At 39.0% G+C, this 17088-nt stretch overlaps 3 protein-coding genes across 3 annotated transcripts; 2 read left to right on the forward strand and 1 right to left on the reverse strand.

Moving 5' to 3' along the window:
- Positions 1-6917: 6917 nt before the first annotated feature.
- On the forward strand, positions 6918-7460 carry LOC130720028 (uncharacterized protein At4g04775-like). Its single transcript, XM_057570611.1, has 2 exons — positions 6918-7085; positions 7167-7460. Exons 1-2 carry the CDS (start codon positions 6918-6920, stop codon positions 7458-7460), a joined length of 462 nt encoding a protein of 153 aa, XP_057426594.1.
- Positions 7461-8003: 543 nt separating this feature from the next.
- LOC130717070 (uncharacterized) lies at positions 8004-9000 on the reverse strand. The gene is made up of 3 exons (XM_057567176.1): positions 8488-9000; positions 8232-8393; positions 8004-8153 (listed from the first exon to the last, which is right to left on the reverse strand). The coding sequence occupies exons 1-3, from the start codon at positions 8998-9000 to the stop codon at positions 8004-8006; spliced, it is 825 nt and encodes a 274-aa protein (XP_057423159.1).
- Positions 9001-14763: 5763 nt separating this feature from the next.
- Positions 14764-16540, forward strand: LOC130717069 (protein ASPARTIC PROTEASE IN GUARD CELL 2-like). Its single transcript, XM_057567175.1, has one exon. The coding sequence runs from the start codon at positions 14914-14916 to the stop codon at positions 16414-16416; it is 1503 nt and encodes a 500-aa protein (XP_057423158.1). The 5' UTR covers positions 14764-14913; the 3' UTR covers positions 16417-16540.
- Positions 16541-17088: the final 548 nt, after the last annotated feature.

Below are 17088 nucleotides of genomic sequence, written 5' to 3' on the forward strand. Positions count from 1 at the left end.
AAAACCAATTCGAACTTGATATTTTCCGTTGAAAACTCATTTTCCACCCAAATTCGCATAGGTTAGCCATGGGAAATCCATCATCGGGGCAAGAATTCTCAAATTTTTACACGGGAGCTCACAGGTGCGTCTTTGCATATGTAAACCATTTGGGCAACGAGGCATGCCATGGCAAACCAAGTTTCCCTTCGAACTTGATATTTTCCCTTGAAAACTAATTTTCCAACCAAATTCGCTTAGGTTAGCCTTTAGAAATCCATCATCGGGGAAAGAATTCTCAAATTTTGACATGGGAGCTCAGAGTAGCACCTTGGCATAGGAAAACCATTTGGGCAACGAGGCATGCGATGGCAAACCAAATTTCTCTTCCAACTTGATATTTTCCCTTGAAAACTTATTTTCCACCCAAATTGGCAAAGGTTAGCCTTGGGAAAGCTATCATCGGGGCAAGAATGGTCAAATTTTGACATGGGAGTTCACGGGGGCACCTTGGCATGGGGAAACCATTAGGCCAACGAGGCATGCCATGGAAAACCAAGCTTCCTTTTAAATTTGAGATTTTCCCTTGAAAACTCATTTCCACCAAAATTCGCATAGGTTAGCCTTGGGAAATCCATCATCGGGGAAAAAATTATCAAATTTTGACATGGGAGCTCAAGGGTGCACCTTGACATATGGAACCATTTAGGCAACGAGGAATGCCTTGTAAAACCAATTCAAACTTGATATTTTCCCTTGAAAACTCATTTTCCACCCAAATCCGCATGGGTTAGCCTTGAGAAATCCATCATCAGGGCAAGAATTCACAAATTTTGACATGGGAGCTCACGGGTGCACCTTGGCATAGGGAAACCATTGGGGCAACGAGGCAAGAAATGGCAAACCAAGAGTCCCTTCTAAATTGATATTTTCCCTTGAAAACTCATTTTCCCCCAAAATTTGCATAGGTAAGCCTTCGAAAATCCATTATCGGGGAAAGAATTCTCAAATTTTGACATGGGAGCTCACGGGTGCACCTTGGCATATGGAAACAATTTGAGCAACGAGGCATGCCATGGAAAACCAATTCGAACTTGATATTTTCCCTTGAAAACTCATTTTCCACCCAAATTCGCATAGGTTAGCCTTGGGAAATTCATCATCGGGGCAAGAATTCACAAATTTTGACATTGGAGCTAACGTGTACACCTTGGCATAGGGAAACCATTTGGGCAACGAGGAATGTTATGGCAAACCAAGTTTCCCTTCCAACTTGATATTTTCCCTTGAAAACTCATTTTCCAACCAAATTCGCTTAGTTCCTTGGGAAATCCATTATCGGGGCAAGAATTCTCAAATTTTGACATGGGAGCTCACGTGTTCACCGTGGCATATGGAAATCATTTCGGAAATGAGGCATGCCATGGCAAACCAAGTTTCTCTTCCAACTTAATATTTTCCCTTGAAAACTCATTTTCCACCCAAATTCGCATAGGTTAGCCTTGAGAAATCCATTATCGGGGCAAGAATTCTCAAATTTTGACTTGAGATCTCACGGGAGAACCTTGGCATATGGAAACCATTTGGGCAACGAGGCATGCCATGGAAAACCAAGTTTCCCCTCGAACATGATATTTTCCCTTGAAAACTCATTTTCCACCCAAATTCGCCTAGGTTAGCCTTGGGAAATCTATCATCGGGGAAAGAATTCTCAAATTTTGACATGGGAGTTCATGGGGGCACCTTGGCAAGGGGAAACCATTTGGCCAACGAGGCATGCCATGGCAAACCAAGCTTCCTTTCAAATTTGAGATTTTCCCTTGAAAAGTAATTTTCACCAAAATTCGCATTGGGTTAGCCTTGGGAAATCCATCATTGGGGAACGAATTCTCAAATTTTGACATTGGAGCTCACGGGTGCACCTTAGCATCGTGAAACCATTTGGGCAACGAGGCATGCCATGGCAAACCAGGTTTCACTTCCTACTTGATATTTTCCCTTGAAAACTCATTTTCCACCCAAATTTGCATAGGTTAGCCTTGAGAAATCCATTATCGTGACAAGAATTCCCAAATTTTGACATGAAAGCTTACAGGGGAACCTTAGCCTATGGAAATCATTTCGGCAACGAGGCATGCCATGGCAAACCAAGTTTCCCTTCCAACTTAATATTTTCCCTTGAAAACTCATTTTCCATCAAAATTCGCATAGGTTAGCCTTCGGAAATCCATCATCGGGGAAAGAATTCTTAAATTTTGAAATTGGAGCTCACGGGTGCACCTTGGCATATGGAACCATTTGGGCAACTAGGAATGCTTTTGAAAACCAATTCGAACTTGATATTTTCCATTGAAAACTCATTTTCCACTCAAATTCGCATAGGTTAGCCTTGGGAAATCCATCATCGGGGCAAGAATTCTCAAAGTTTTACATGGGAGCTCACAGGTGCACCTTGGCATATGGAAACCATTTGGGCAACGAGGCATGCCCTGGCAAACCAAGTTTCCCTTCGAACTTGATATTTTCCCTTGAAAACTCATTTTCCACTCAAATTCGCATAGTTTAGCCGTGGGAAATCCATCATCGGGGAAGAATTCTCAAATTTTTACATGGGAGCTCACAGGTTCACCTTGGCATAGGGAAACCATTTTGGAAACCAGGCAAGCCCTGGAAAACCAAGAGTCCCTTCCAACTTTTCATTTTCTCTTGAAAACTCATTTTCCACCCAAATTCGCATAGGTTAGACTTGGGAAATTCTTCATCGAAGCAAGAATTCTCAAATTTTGACATGGGAGCTCACAAGGGCACCTTGGCATAGGGAAACCATTTGGGTAACGAGGCATGCCATGGCAAACCAAGTTTCCCTTCCAACTTGAGATTTTCCCTTGTTAAGTCATTTTGCACCCAAGTTCGCATAGGTTAGCCTTGGAAAATCCATCATCGAGTCAAGAATTCTCAAATTTTGACATGAGAGCTCACGGGTGCACCTTGACATAGGGAAACCATTTGGGCAACGAGGCAAGCTGTGGCAAACCAAGTTTCCCTTCGAACTTGATATTTTCCCTTGAAAACTCATTTTCCATCCAAATTTGCATAGGTTAGCCTTGGGAAATCCATCATCGGGGCAAGAATTCTCATATTTTGACATGGGAGCTAACGTGTGCACCTTGGCATAGGGAAACCATTTGGGAAACGATGCATGTTATGACAAACCAAGTTTCCCTTCCAACTTGAGATTTTCCCTTGTAAAGTCATTTTCCACCCAAATTTGCATAGGGTTAGCCTTGAGAAATCCATCATCGTGGCAAGATTTCCCAAATTTTGACATGAGAGCTCACGGGGGCACCTTGGCATAGGAAAACCATTTTGGCAACGAGGCATGTCATGGCAAACCCAGTTTCCCTTCTAACTTGATATTTTCCCTTGAAAACTTATTTTCCACTCAAATTGGCATAGGTTAGCCTTGGAAAATCAATCATCGCGGCAAGAATTCTCAAGTTTTTACATGGGAGCTCACGGTGGCACCTTGGCATAGGGAAACCATTTGGGCAACGAGGCATGCGATGGCAAACCAATTTTCTCTTCCAACTTGATATTTTTCCTTGAAAACTTATTTTCTACCCAAATTGGCAAAGGTTAGCCTTGGGAAATCCATCATCGGGGTAAGAATTCTCAAATTTTGACATGGGAGTTCATGGGGGCACCTTGGCATGGGGAAACCATTTGGCCAACGAGGCATGCCATGGCAAACCAAGCTTCCTTTCAAATTTGAGATTTTCCCTTGAAAAGTCATTTCCACCATAATTCACATAGGTTAGCCTTCGGAAATCCATCATCGGGGAAAGAATTCTCAAATTCATACATGGGAGCTCACGGGTGCACCTTGGCATAGGAAAACCATTTGGGCAACGAGGCATGCCATGACAACCAGGTTTCACTTCCTACTTGATATTTTCCCTAGAAGACTCATTTTCCACCCAAATTTGCATAGGTTATAGCCTTGGGAAATCCATTATCGTGGCAAGAATTCCCAAATTTTGACATGAAAGCTTACGGGGGCACCTTGGCATATGGAAACCATTTGGGCAACGAGGCATGCCATGGCAAACCAAGTTTCCCTTCCAACTTGATATTTTCCCTTGAAAACTCATTTTCCGCCCAAATTCGCCTTGGAAAATTCTTCATCAGGGCAATAATTCCCAAATTTTGACATAAGAGTTCATGGTGACACCTTGGCATAGGAAAACCATTTGAGTAACGAGGCATGTCATGGAAGCTCACGGGTGCCCCTTGGCATAGGAAAACCATTTAGGAAACGAGGCATGCCATGGCAAACCAAGTTTTTCTTTCAACTTGATATTTTCCCTTGAAAAATCATTTTCCACACAAATTTGCATAGGTTAGTCTTTGAAAATTCATCACCGGGGCAAGAATTCTCAAATTTTGACGTTGGAGCTCACGATGACATCTTGACATAGGGAAACCATTTTTGCAACGAGGAATGTCATGACAAACCAAGTTTCCCTTCCAACTTGATCTTTTCCCTTGTAATAAGCGTGTTTTCAAAAAATAAAATATTAGGGATAAGTGGAAGCATGTTGTTCATTTGATAAGATATGTTGGATTTTATCCAATGGCAATAGACGTCAAATGCTAATGGTTCTGTCGTATATTCTTTGTGTGCATTTCTTAATTTTAAGTGCTATACACGAATGACAACATCGATGGAAATTCATGGCCGTGATGTTTTGTCCTAACCAAAATCTTCTGCAAAGTTGAAATCTTATATGAGTAAAAAATCAAAATCATGATACATGCGGAAGAGCACCATTTATATATTTCCAACACTGTTTACTTTAAGCTATAATTAAGCCAATTTTTCTTTTCATTAGAATAATGAGGCAGCAAAAATTGAAGTAGACACTTAGTCATAAAAACTTTAGGTTTTGTCGTCTGTGTCTGATTTAGAATTTCATTCAAATGTATGTTCATAACCCCTTCACTCTTTCCTGCATTAAATTTTGTTGTTTTCTTTCATGGGTATTGCTCAAGTAAGAAATTTTTCAACTATGTTTAATCAACGCTTTGTTAATATTGCATGGTGAAATTTTTATTGAAAATCTGGGCACTGTTTAGATGGTTTCATCTGCGTGTGAATCGCCAGAGCAAGTTGATGCGTTGAAATTGGATATTGATATTCAAAAGGATCAGATCTGATGATTTTGGATTTGTGTCTGAAGAGTTAGCTTAAATGAATTTTATTTGTACACTGTATGTTCATTTTCAAAGAGATTCAGATCTGTGGGGGAGGGTCAGAGATTGGTTGGTGATGAACCAGAGAGGCAGAGAGGGTTCTTTTGGGATTTTTTTAACATATTTTTATTTTGCATAAATTACTAATATAACCCTTGTTCCACCGATGGACCAATAATGAAAGTGTCAACCCTAGTGGGCACCACCTAAAGTTTTTATGACTAAGTGTCTTCTTCAATTTTTGCTGCCTCATTATTCTAATGAAAAGAGAAATTTCAGCATACTGTAAGTAAGTATGTGCATTATCCACGCTTCAAAACCGAAATAGACTTTTGCTTGTAGAGCGTGTTAAAAATATGATTATAGAACTATTCAAAATCTTTTACCCTTTACATTAAACTTTTGGGATTGTGCAGAGCGAGCCTAACATATATTCAGGCCTCACACGAGTTTTATAATGAAGCTTTTACAAACTAATTACAACTTTACTTTCAAATTTATCGTTTTGTTTATGAGATCAAAATTTCCTTATTTTGTAACTGTAACTAGTGATATCAAAGTATTCGTTTTTGTAAATCTTATACATTTCAATATTTAGAAAGGAAAATTATTTCAAAAAATTATTTAGAATGGAAAATTATATATATATTTTAATTCAAATTAGTAGTATAGAAGCTAATGAGATAAATAAGTTAGGTAAATGATATGACGCTGAGGATAGATAAATTTTTTAGAAGAAGTTACAGTAAATATGTAATCATAATACCACTCATCTGTTAGTTAATATTAAAATTAAGAAATATTTTCAGGGTAATGTAAATATTTTACCAGCCTTATATAGATTTATATTTTTTTATAGGCAAATATTTTTTTTATAGGCAAATGTTAGTTGTTAGAAATATTAGTAAATTAATCTCTTCTCCGAGTTCGAACACGCGACCCTTCACCCTTCATCCCACCCACATTTATGTCTCTAGCTCTTACAACTTGAGCTTATACTTGAGCTTCCTTTATGTATTTAAGAAATTTTTAATATATTATGATTAATTTTATTATAAAATTATTATGAGATTCTTAAAAAAAGGGGTCTAATATGTTTGCAAGAATAATGAGCCTAAAGCAAAGACTTTTCTCTGTTGAAGAACCATATTGAAAAAATATACAAAAAAATAAAGCGTGTACATAGGTTATAAATTATTGGGTTAAAAACTATAACCGTCCCTGAACTTTGGGCGAGATTTGAAAACCGTCCCTCGCCGGAAAATTATCTGAAAACCGTCCTCAGACTATTGAAAACTAAATTGACCCGTCCCTCCGGCCACCATCCCTCCGGCGAGGCCCTTATGTGGCACGCCACGTCATTTAATGAGATGACGTGTAATATTTTTTTTTTAAATAATAAAATAATACTTTGATTATCAGAATTAACACAATTAACCCTAAATCCCAAATTAACCATAAATTCCTAATTAACCCTAAATCAACCCTTTATCTAACACTAATTTTACCTAAATCCCAAAATCTATCTACACATAAAACCCCTAAATCTGAGTTAGGGTTCATCATGTTCCTCTTCTGCTCTCCCTTCGTGTTCCCCTTCTTCTCCCATCGTGTTCCCCTTCTTCTCCCATTGTGTTCTCCGTTTTCTACTTCTGCTTCTCCCATCGAGCAACACGAGCAACACGATGAGAAGACCAACAACTTCTTCTACTTCTGCCACTGGTTCTCGTGCTTCTTCTCTGAACGCATTGCCTCCTGAAGGAACTTGCGAGTGTGGAGAATTGATTTTGCACCTGACCTCACACACTCCTAAGAACCCAGGTCGGAGGTTCTGGAGATGCAGGAATTTCAAGGTAAATCATACTCCTCTACCCCTTCATGGTTCTGTTTTACCTTGAATTCAATGGTGTGATGATTTTGTTTTTGATTTGCAGACACCCAGAGATTGTGGGTTTTTCTTGTGGGATGATTTTGTCCAAGGGCAAGGTGCTGAAAGACAACCAGACCTTAAATTACTGAAAATAATGCATGAATTGGAGGATTTGAAGAGGAAACATGATGAATTGAGCAGAAAATTGGAAGAAAGCAAGAAGAAGAACAACAAACTGCAAAGGAAGCTTGACTGTGAAACCATGAAGAATAATGTGGCCTTTTTTAGTGTTGGCTTTGCTGTGCTGTTGTGGGTTGTAGGATTAGGGTTGTTCTTCACTTCTGGGAAATTCAAGTAGGTAGAATTGTGACTAGTTAGGTTGATGCATCTTTGTTGGTTGTGGTTGCAATAGCACTATGTAAGCTTGCCAAAATTTCAATTGTAACAGCTTTGGTATTGAAAAGTAATGACAAAAGTATGGTTGTTGTTGTCTTTAAAAAGTTGTTGTATTCCCTTGTCCCTTTAATGTTTCTGATTTCTTTACTGACCTAGAAAGCACAAATAACTTAAATAAAGCATATTATAACCTTTAATCAATGCTAACAGCAATTAGAGAAGAGAATCTCATTGACTAAATTGATCCCAATTGGAAAAAGTGGTCCATCCCACTTGCAATAAAAAACATAACATCACAACTTGTGGTCCACATTGAATGCCATCTACATCAGAAAAACCCACCCATATGGTGTCCAAAGTATATCAAAATGAGCACACAATGTGCTATGCAAAGTACATCAAAATGAGCACACATGTGCTATGCAAAGTACATCAAAAAGAGCACCCATGTGCTATCAAAACAAAACAGAGAGTAATTAGCCCTAATTACATCAATCATTCCTCCTCATACAGCTTGAGATGCAGATGCAGCTGCCAGATCTTCCCCACCATGAACCTGAGATGCAGCTCCAGATCCTGGCAGATTCGCCACACCTTCTTCCTGAGTTCTTGCTCCATCTTCAACCTGAGATTGCACAGCTTGAGAGGCTCCATCCTGCAATTTCATGAATTGTTTTAGAATAATGATTTGTTGTATATGACCTTAGATTTGTCAAGTATACAATAAACTTACATGAACGGCTTGAGAAGTAGCAGTTTGAGTTATGACAGGAAGACTGCATCTCCTTGAATTGTGTCCAACTTGCTTACATCTGCTGCACCTACGAACTTGAGGTGGTCTAGCAACCTGAGATGGCCCAGGCTGAGAAGGCCCAGCTTGAGAGGTTCCTCCATCCTGCAATTTCAGTTCATATGCATATACAATTGGTAGTTAATATGCAATTTTCAATTTTCAGTTCATATGCCAATTATACTTGAATTATACTTACTGTGGGAACTTGATTTTGTGCTTGGGTTTCAGTTTGTGTTTGAGTTTCATTAATGACCTGACTTTCATTTTGTGCTTGAGAATTTTCTCCTTCTTCATTTACAGGTGGGGGAAGTGTGCATCTCCTTGTATTATGTCCATGCTGCCCACATCTACTGCACCTGTGCCTTGCAACTCCTCTGTTTAGATGTGCCTGCTCTGTATCTTCATAAGGGTCCCTTCTTCTCAGTTTCTTAGGTCTTCCAGGCCTCCTTTTAAACAGTGGTGGTAGTATGTCAGGGTCATTGGTAGGTTCCCACATTGTCTGGCCATTAATAGGACTGATCTCATGACCATAGGTTGCTTCATAAGCTGCTCTCTTGTAGTAATCATGCACAAAGGACTGTGGGTTTAGACAATTGTATGATATGCATGCAACAGCATGCCTGCATGGAATTCCTACCAACTCCCACAGATTACAAGTGCAAGACTGTGCCCTCAAGTCTACAATGAAGCTATCACCATTAGTACCCATGAACTTAACCTCAAACTTATCCTCTGAACTGCATGTAGGAAACCAATATGCACTTTAACCTCAAGATGAGGAGTTCTACCATCAAGGAACCTCAGCAATTCCATTGGACTAGAGGGCAGTTCATCACCAGTATGCTCCACAAACAAATGCACAGAACCACCCATGTTTTTTATAGCAAATGTTGCAAGGTCCAAGGCATCTTTGTCAGTCAATACAGGCCTGAAGTTGTGAGCAATAATATCATCGCGTGTCCTCCACCAAATTTTGAACTTCCCTCTTGTGTACCCCAAGTCCTTCACGGTATCAAGGCACTCGAAATAACACCACCTATCCATATCAACACCAACCTTAGTGATTTTGACATCTTTGTAATGCCAGTGTGGCTCCCTGGCGAAAACCCCATGGTGATGAACAAGCACACTGAAACGCATCCTACAAAATGCATAACAACACATGTCAAGAACAAGCAATGGTGATGAACAAACATGCATAGTTTCAAGCATCACTAAACCCAAATCGCACACAAATACCCTAAAATAGCAACAATCCGATTCAACTCCAAAATAGAAACCAAGTAAAAACAGCACACAACTCGCAAACCTGGAAATCTTCTTTCGTCGTCGCAGCCTCTGTCCGGTTCGTGCTTTGTCCTCATATCATCGAATCACCTTACCCAGATCGCAGCCTTGTCTCCTTGTTCTTCGTGTTCGTCGAGGAATGAAAAAGGGCAAGGGAGAGGGATGAGATTCGGACGAAAATAATAACAGAAAGGATAAGATGTTGATTTTGTTGTTTACAGTTAATTTGGGATTTAGGGTTAATTAGGAATTTATGGTTAATTTGGGATTTAGGGTTAATTGTGTTAATTCTGATAATCAAAGTATTATTTTATTATTTAAAAAAAATATATTACACGTCATCTCATTAAATGACGTGGCGTGCCACATAAGGGCCTCGCCGGAGGGATGGTGGCCGGAGGGACGGGTCAATTTAGTTTTCAATAGTCTGAGGACGGTTTTCAGATAATTTTCCGGCGAGGGACGGTTTTCAAATCTCGCCCAAAGTTCAGGGACAGTTATAGTTTTTAACCCTAAATTATTTAAGTCTTTTTATCAATAAAAAACTAGAAATTTGTAAAAAGTAAAAGTGACAAATATATTTTTTTTATATTTATTATTTTTTCTAAAATAATAATTTTTCATCAATTAAATTCATTTTATTAAACTCCCGTTTTGTTATTTATTTCATATATACATTACTAAGACTCCACAATGAGGTCAGCCGCCATTTCTGAGGGTGTATTTTTTCCGCTAATAACACCAAATGTGCAAAAGGAAACAACCTACTTTTAAACTAACAATCCACTTATTAAGGGGAAAAGGTGATGTGAACTTTAATATATTTTTAAACTGTATTTTATCAAATAATCACAAAAGGAAGCATGGTTTGGGACTTCACTTTTTCAACTAACATAAGTAGGTGGTGGCTATCACTTGTTTTTAAGGCCGGTATCACTACAAGTGTTTTTTAACCTGTTATAGGTGAATGCAAGGAAACTCAGGGTACATTTCATAATTATAATAAACTTACGGCCAAATTCAAAAATATGAATACTTTGGGTAGCTGATTTGGAATAGTATAAAGTTGTAGTATTTGTGTGCGATTGAGGGCGATAGTTGCATTAGAAGAGTGTAAAATAACCAGTTAATACATAATACCTTACAAATAGCAAATGAATCCAAAATTAAGTTCGGACAAACTTTTGATAGTAAATGCTATGGTTGTATTTGAAATGTGGGTACTGGGTAGGTAGACAAAACCCCCAAAAGGAAATTCTCCAATGTCCCAACAATGATGTTCTCCCTCTCACTCTATAGTCCTGAAGTATCCCTTTTAGTTTACCTCTTATAATTATTAATAGAAAAATCAAGCTCCAAATTCTGATTAATGGACTTTGGGTATTCATGATAATATTAAGAATATAAAATGCTTTCTTAATCAACATATCTATTGCCGACCGCCGTAATTAATTCTTCGTCAAGGGTGTTCGCAATAAGCAGTAAACAATGATATAAAATGTGCTTCATTCTCATGTATGAGGATCAAATCACTTACCCCATGGTTGAAGGAAGATGTGAGCAACCACCACGCCACACCTCACAGTTATATACAATGTTTTTTTTTTATTTGGCATGCAACTTACAACATGTGTGAGTCCACTTTTAATTCTTCTCAAATCACCTCTTCCTCCATAAAGCTACTTTTAGAAGTTTTCTCCGTAATCACTTACAAAAACAGAATTAGACAGCATTTGAAGGGGGTGTATGTTTGCTTTTCCGTTTCAGTCACACTAGCGCATTTTCAACGCAAAAACATGTTCCTAAGTGAACTTGAAAGAGGGTGTTGGCTTCCGTTCGATGGGCGTTGGTTCACATTCGATTGTCAAACACATACTATACTACTAAAGAACAACTTTTCTCTTGGGGGCGATAGTCCCATTTCAACCCTCCCAGAGTCTCCCTGATCACTTATGATCTAAACAAGGTTTCCAAACATCCACTAAGCCTTAGCTTAAAACACAAACTTGGAAACCTATAAGTTTTCCAAAAATCCACTTAGCCTTGGCTTAAAGAGTCATCATAATTCAATAGTTCATTGTTTAATCAATTCAGAATTTGTGAGCCGTTGATACATGGAGAAATGAGGAGTTTGTTCCATTGAAGTCAGAAGTTCTGTAGTACAACAATTAAACCAACAATGTTGTCCTTAGCCTATTTGTCCAACCAACTTTTATATTATCAGGCTAATTTTCTCTTCTATACAATTTCCACCTATTTTATCTCCTTATTTCCCATTTGTGTCTCTCTTAGGGTGGTATATTTTGGGTATCAATGAAATTTTTCCTTGTCCCACAACTCCACTGAAACACTTACTCACGGTGTTGGGCTATAGCAAAAAATGCAGTTACATGTCCCACTAAATGGCCATGACCATGATTGTGCTTGTGTAGAGCTAAACTTCACACATAAGTCCATGTTGTTCAATTATTGCATTTTATGTGCATAAGGACATGCACATACATATGATTATGGAACAAACATGTTGTGTATGCGCCTTCCACTCTTTTATAGAACAAACATATTGTCCTTTCCCCAACTGCCCTCATCACGCATGCGTGTCTTTAACCACAGCAACATCACCACTATTTTCTAAAATCATTATGTGATGCAGAGACATTACATCTAGAGGCATTTTAGCATTTACGGAGATAAAAAAAAAGCATGGAGGGTTCTAGAAGCATTGACTTGATCGAGTGTGTTTGTATTTCTATCAGAACACGTTCCAATGTTATTTGAAAGTGCTTTTAGCTAATTCATATCTATTGTGTGCCTGTTTGGATACCCAACCTCAACCAGCTTTCACTCAACTGAACTCTCACCCTCCTTTCACGTTTGATGCTTAGGAATGTGTTTTTATCTTGGAACGTGTGCTAACATGGTTTGAACAGAAAAACAAACACACACTGTATCATTAGAGTGAATGTGTTTTTAGCCGACTTGAACAGAAATACAAACACACACTCTATATTATTTAATTTTGTGGAAATAAATGTTGATTCAAAGAAGATCACCTTTTACTAATACCACATATAATGGATGAGCATCAGATCACAATCCTTTCATGTGACGGTCAAAACTTCCCTGACATGTAATGTTAAAATTTTGTGTTTACCTCTCTTTTTATATGTTTTAAATAGGTGAAATTCTTTTAATATTTATGAAGAAATGGATACATATTAATATATTATACATAATATTTCACTTGACACACATGTGATATGAGATTATCATAAAGCACTCTTCCTATTCTATATTTTCTTTTATATTTGTAACTCAAACGAAATCCCATTGAAAGATTCCCATTAAAAAGGCTAAGATTATAAAATCAATATTCCATAATATTCTCATTAAAAACTCGAAGTCTTAACTTTTCAAGCTTCACGCTACTCAAGGAACCTATTGGATTGGATTAGAGACCGAAAGAAAGTATGAGATAGAGGGAGAATGAGAAAGAGAAAGGAAGAGCAGTACCTCATCTTTAGTCTTTATTTTTGGCAGAATGCAAAGCTGGCGCATATCCTACTCAAAAAATAATGAAGTTGCTCCAATTCCCTCCTAGTAACTAGAAACCAAAACAAGGGAAAAGAATAGTGAATGATATTGTATAAGTGCATATAAAAAATGATACATGCAGACCACAGTGCCCAACAAATGAATTAATGTATGGAATCCACATTTTTTTTTGTACTTTAATATGAAAATCATTGAAGGAAAAGTTAAGCCAGTATTCCATAACTAATCATTTCTTCTTTAGTACATCAAAAGTCAAAACACCTCCAACTCAAACCAACATAGCTTCACCTTCTTGTATTGTTAATGCAATTAAAAAAAAATACTGTACATTGTGCAATGTATACCTATTAAATTTAATTCTCCTAGATACTTAGAAATGGAAAAGCTGGTATAGACATTTATAGAGTTTCATGGTTGCTTGTATTGCGGCTTATTAGGTGATAACTTAATTTTATCAGTCAATCCTCAAAATGTTTTTCTCTGTAATACATATAGCTAATTTTCACCATGTTTGGATTTACTTTTAATTCTCACATGATCATTTTTTCCTATGTAAAAACTACTTATAATAGCTTATTCCAGAATCATTTATCCCCCAAATGAGAAAATCTATTAAATTTACAAACATGCACTCTGTGAATGTGGACGATCCACTCTACCTTTCATTTCTACTTTTCTAATCTAAAGGAAATTTCTGGCAACTTTTCCATATCTAAACATGTTCCGGTATGGAACCTCAGACTTAGGCTAATCAAACTGAGAGCGAGCGAAGTAATGAAAAACTAAGAAAATGCGTAAAATCATAGGTCCCTCCACCGCTTGGGTGGAGCCTTTATTTATAGCTTGGGTTTTAGTCTGAATAGAACATGGGTGACCCGGCCCATTAAGTACAGAATATTGGGTTAGCCCAATTACACGATAACTTGGTTCGCCCATATCAGACCAAAACAAATACAATCAATACCTGATGTCAATCTCCTTCATTACTTCCAAACAGTACTTTACATTTTATCCTTTTTCTTCCCTATTAAACAGTCAATATTAGCATGACCAAATGATCTCACACATGGAACCACCCACCCTTTTTCCTCCTACAAACTGCCACAGGTTAATTTTAGCACCACAGAACATGGAGTCAATGAAACAAAATTAAAAACAAGCAGCACATTATAGCATATTTGGAAATTCTTCTAAAATTGATTCTAAAGACAAAATTAATATTGGAGAGAAGCTTCTAAGTGTCAAAATTAATTGATTCCGGGAAAAGAGAAGCTTATTTGAGCATATCATATATCTAAGTAGCCAACAACCAGGTGAAAGAAGAAAGCAGATAAAGACAAAGCATGCACAATCACTATAGAAAATCAAAAGTTAATAGCACAATTTAACAGTACCAAATCTCTTAACAAATTTTATGTTCCACAAACTACCTTTCCATCTTGCTGGAAATCACCACTACTCCATTCTACCCCTTTGAGGAAAATACCATCATCACTCTTAACTCCCACAAAAAAGATGTAGGCTCCTTTCTTTCAACTCCCCCCCTCTCCTCCTTCTCTCTTCTCACTCTCTCTCTTACTCAGATATATCAATCCAAATACTAAACTACAAAAACAGAAACTCCCCCATTCAATTATTTCAACAGTGCTCACACCAATGTACCTTTTCCTCTCTACAGGTTCCCTAGACCCAACCAAATAAATCCCACCACATTCCCCAACATTCCCATTACAACTGAAACCTCAGTTGCCAACCAGAACACACACACACACAAACAACAATGTCATCCACAAAATTTGCACAACTACAACTACAAGCCACCATGGTCATGGTGCTTCTTCTGTTGCTGTTGAGCATTCTAACCACCTCTACTTCCACTCCAACTTCATCATCACCTTCCCATCATAACCTGACATACCCTCATTTTCAGCAGCTCAATGTGAAAGCAATCATTGCAGAAACTAAACTGAACCCGAAACCAAAGCCTACTAAAATACCCAAACAACCCCATAAACAGCAAAACCTCAACACAGAGTCTGAGAGTGAAGGATCAGGAAAATTGAAACTGAAGCTAATTCACAGAGATAAAATCAGCACCTTCAACACTTCCCGTGATCATCGCAGCCGATTCAAAGCACGAATGCAGAGAGACGCCAAAAGGGTCGCCGCCGTTGCCCGCCGCCTCGCAATCGCCGCCGGGTACGAAACAGAGGCTTTCGGGTCGGACGTGGTTTCGGGCATGGAGCAAGGGAGTGGAGAGTACTTCGTTCGAATCGGAGTCGGAAGCCCAGCCAGAAACCAATACGTGGTTATTGATTCCGGCAGCGACATCATCTGGGTCCAGTGTCAACCGTGCACGCAATGTTACCACCAATCCGACCCGGTGTTCAACCCGGCGGATTCATCCTCTTTCGCCGGCGTTTCTTGCGGCTCTACCGTGTGCGGCCGCGTGGAGAATGCCGGGTGCCACGAAGGGAGGTGCCGCTATGAGGTTTCTTACGGCGACGGATCCTACACCAAAGGGACGCTCGCCCTTGAGACACTCACTTTCGGGCGAACCGTGATCCGAAACGTGGCAATCGGGTGCGGGCACAGGAACCAGGGTATGTTTGTTGGAGCTGCTGGGCTTTTGGGACTTGGAGGTGGGCCCATGTCTTTTGTGGGCCAGCTTGGCGGCCAAACAGGTGGCGTGTTTAGTTATTGTTTGTTAAGTCGGGGCACCGAGTCCTCTGGGTCACTTGAATTCGGGCGGGAAGCGGTGCCGGTGGGCGCTGCATGGGTTACCCTGATCCATAACGCACGGGCCCCTAGTTTTTACTATGTTGGGCTTTCGGGCCTTGGAGTTGGAGGCTTGCGGGTTCCTGTTTCCGAGGATGTTTTCCGGATGAATGAATTAGGTAATGGAGGGGTGGTCATGGACACCGGCACGGCGGTGACGAGGCTGCCGACAGTGGCTTATAACGCTTTCCGGGATGCTTTTATCACCCAAACCACAAACCTGCCTCGGGCCTCTGGAGTATCCATTTTTGACACTTGTTATGATTTATTTGGGTTTGTGTCGGTTCGAGTCCCGACTGTATCCTTTTATTTCTCGGGTGGGCCTGTCCTGACCCTCCCAGCTAGGAACTTCTTAATTCCCGTTGATAATGTGGGGACTTTCTGCTTTGCATTTGCACCTTCTCCTTCCGGGCTTTCCATCATAGGGAACATCCAGCAAGAAGGAATTGAAATTTCGATAGATCAAGCAAGTGGGTTTGTAGGATTTGGACCCAATGTCTGTTAAGTCCTATGTAATCATGTATATGAAAATGAATGTTCTGAATTTTGCTAGTTTTAGTAATGTCATATATTGTATTAATATATAGTTTACATATAAAGGAATAATTAAGTAATGCATGTGGTTATAAGCTGGGTTTTGATTTGATTAGGTGTTAAAAGTATGTGTAAAAGCAATTCATGTGGAACTGGTAGTTTTATAGTGTTTGAGTGCAAAAGTGACTAGTTAAGCTAAAGTGGAAATATAAATATATGCATATTAATGGGTGGTCAAACATTCCCAATGTAACCCTGATTATAGTCAAAAGAATCATAGAAAAGTTCATTTGCTAGCTCAATTGGGTATAAGGGTAATCTTTCTTTATGTTGTAAAGGGTCACAGGGAGGATCCAAGAAAACCCTTTTACTCAATTTGAATTTTGAAGAGTAGAAATGATTCAGAGTCTCTACTGATGAACCCTTTTACACAGCCCTGAACCTTTTCTTTTTCCTTTGTTTGCCATGTATAATGCACAGTTTCCCCACTCTCTTTCTCTCAGTGTGTGAAAGCTGCCACAGGCCACAGCAATTGAATCATGAGGGGAGTGGAGCCACAATAATCATGCACAAGTGAGACCATTACTTGGGTCTACCTTTGTTGGTGCATTCAAGTAATACATTTTGCAAAGGCAAACCGCTT

The sequence above is a fragment of the Lotus japonicus genome, chromosome 5, assembly GCF_012489685.1.
Source record: "Lotus japonicus ecotype B-129 chromosome 5, LjGifu_v1.2".
Classification (NCBI taxonomy): Eukaryota; Viridiplantae; Streptophyta; class Magnoliopsida; order Fabales; family Fabaceae; genus Lotus; species Lotus japonicus.

Bases quoted from the DNA above. Each gene is read 5' to 3' on its own strand.
- LOC130720028 (XM_057570611.1), top strand. From the start codon at position 6,918: ATGAGAAGACCAACAACTTCTTCTACTTCTGCCACTGGTTCTCGTGCT. The intron at 7,086-7,166 runs GTAAATCATACT...TTTGATTTGCAG, and splicing joins GGAGATGCAGGAATTTCAAG to ACACCCAGAGATTGTGGGTT.
- LOC130717069 (XM_057567175.1), top strand. From the start codon at position 14,914: ATGTCATCCACAAAATTTGCACAACTACAACTACAAGCCACCATGGTC.
- LOC130717070 (XM_057567176.1), bottom strand. From the start codon at position 9,000: ATGGGTACTAATGGTGATAGCTTCATTGTAGACTTGAGGGCACAGTCT. The intron at 8,394-8,487 runs GTAAGTATAATT...CTGAAATTGCAG, and splicing joins CACAAAATCAAGTTCCCACA to GATGGAGGAACCTCTCAAGC. The intron at 8,154-8,231 runs GTAAGTTTATTG...ATGAAATTGCAG, and splicing joins CTACTTCTCAAGCCGTTCAT to GATGGAGCCTCTCAAGCTGT.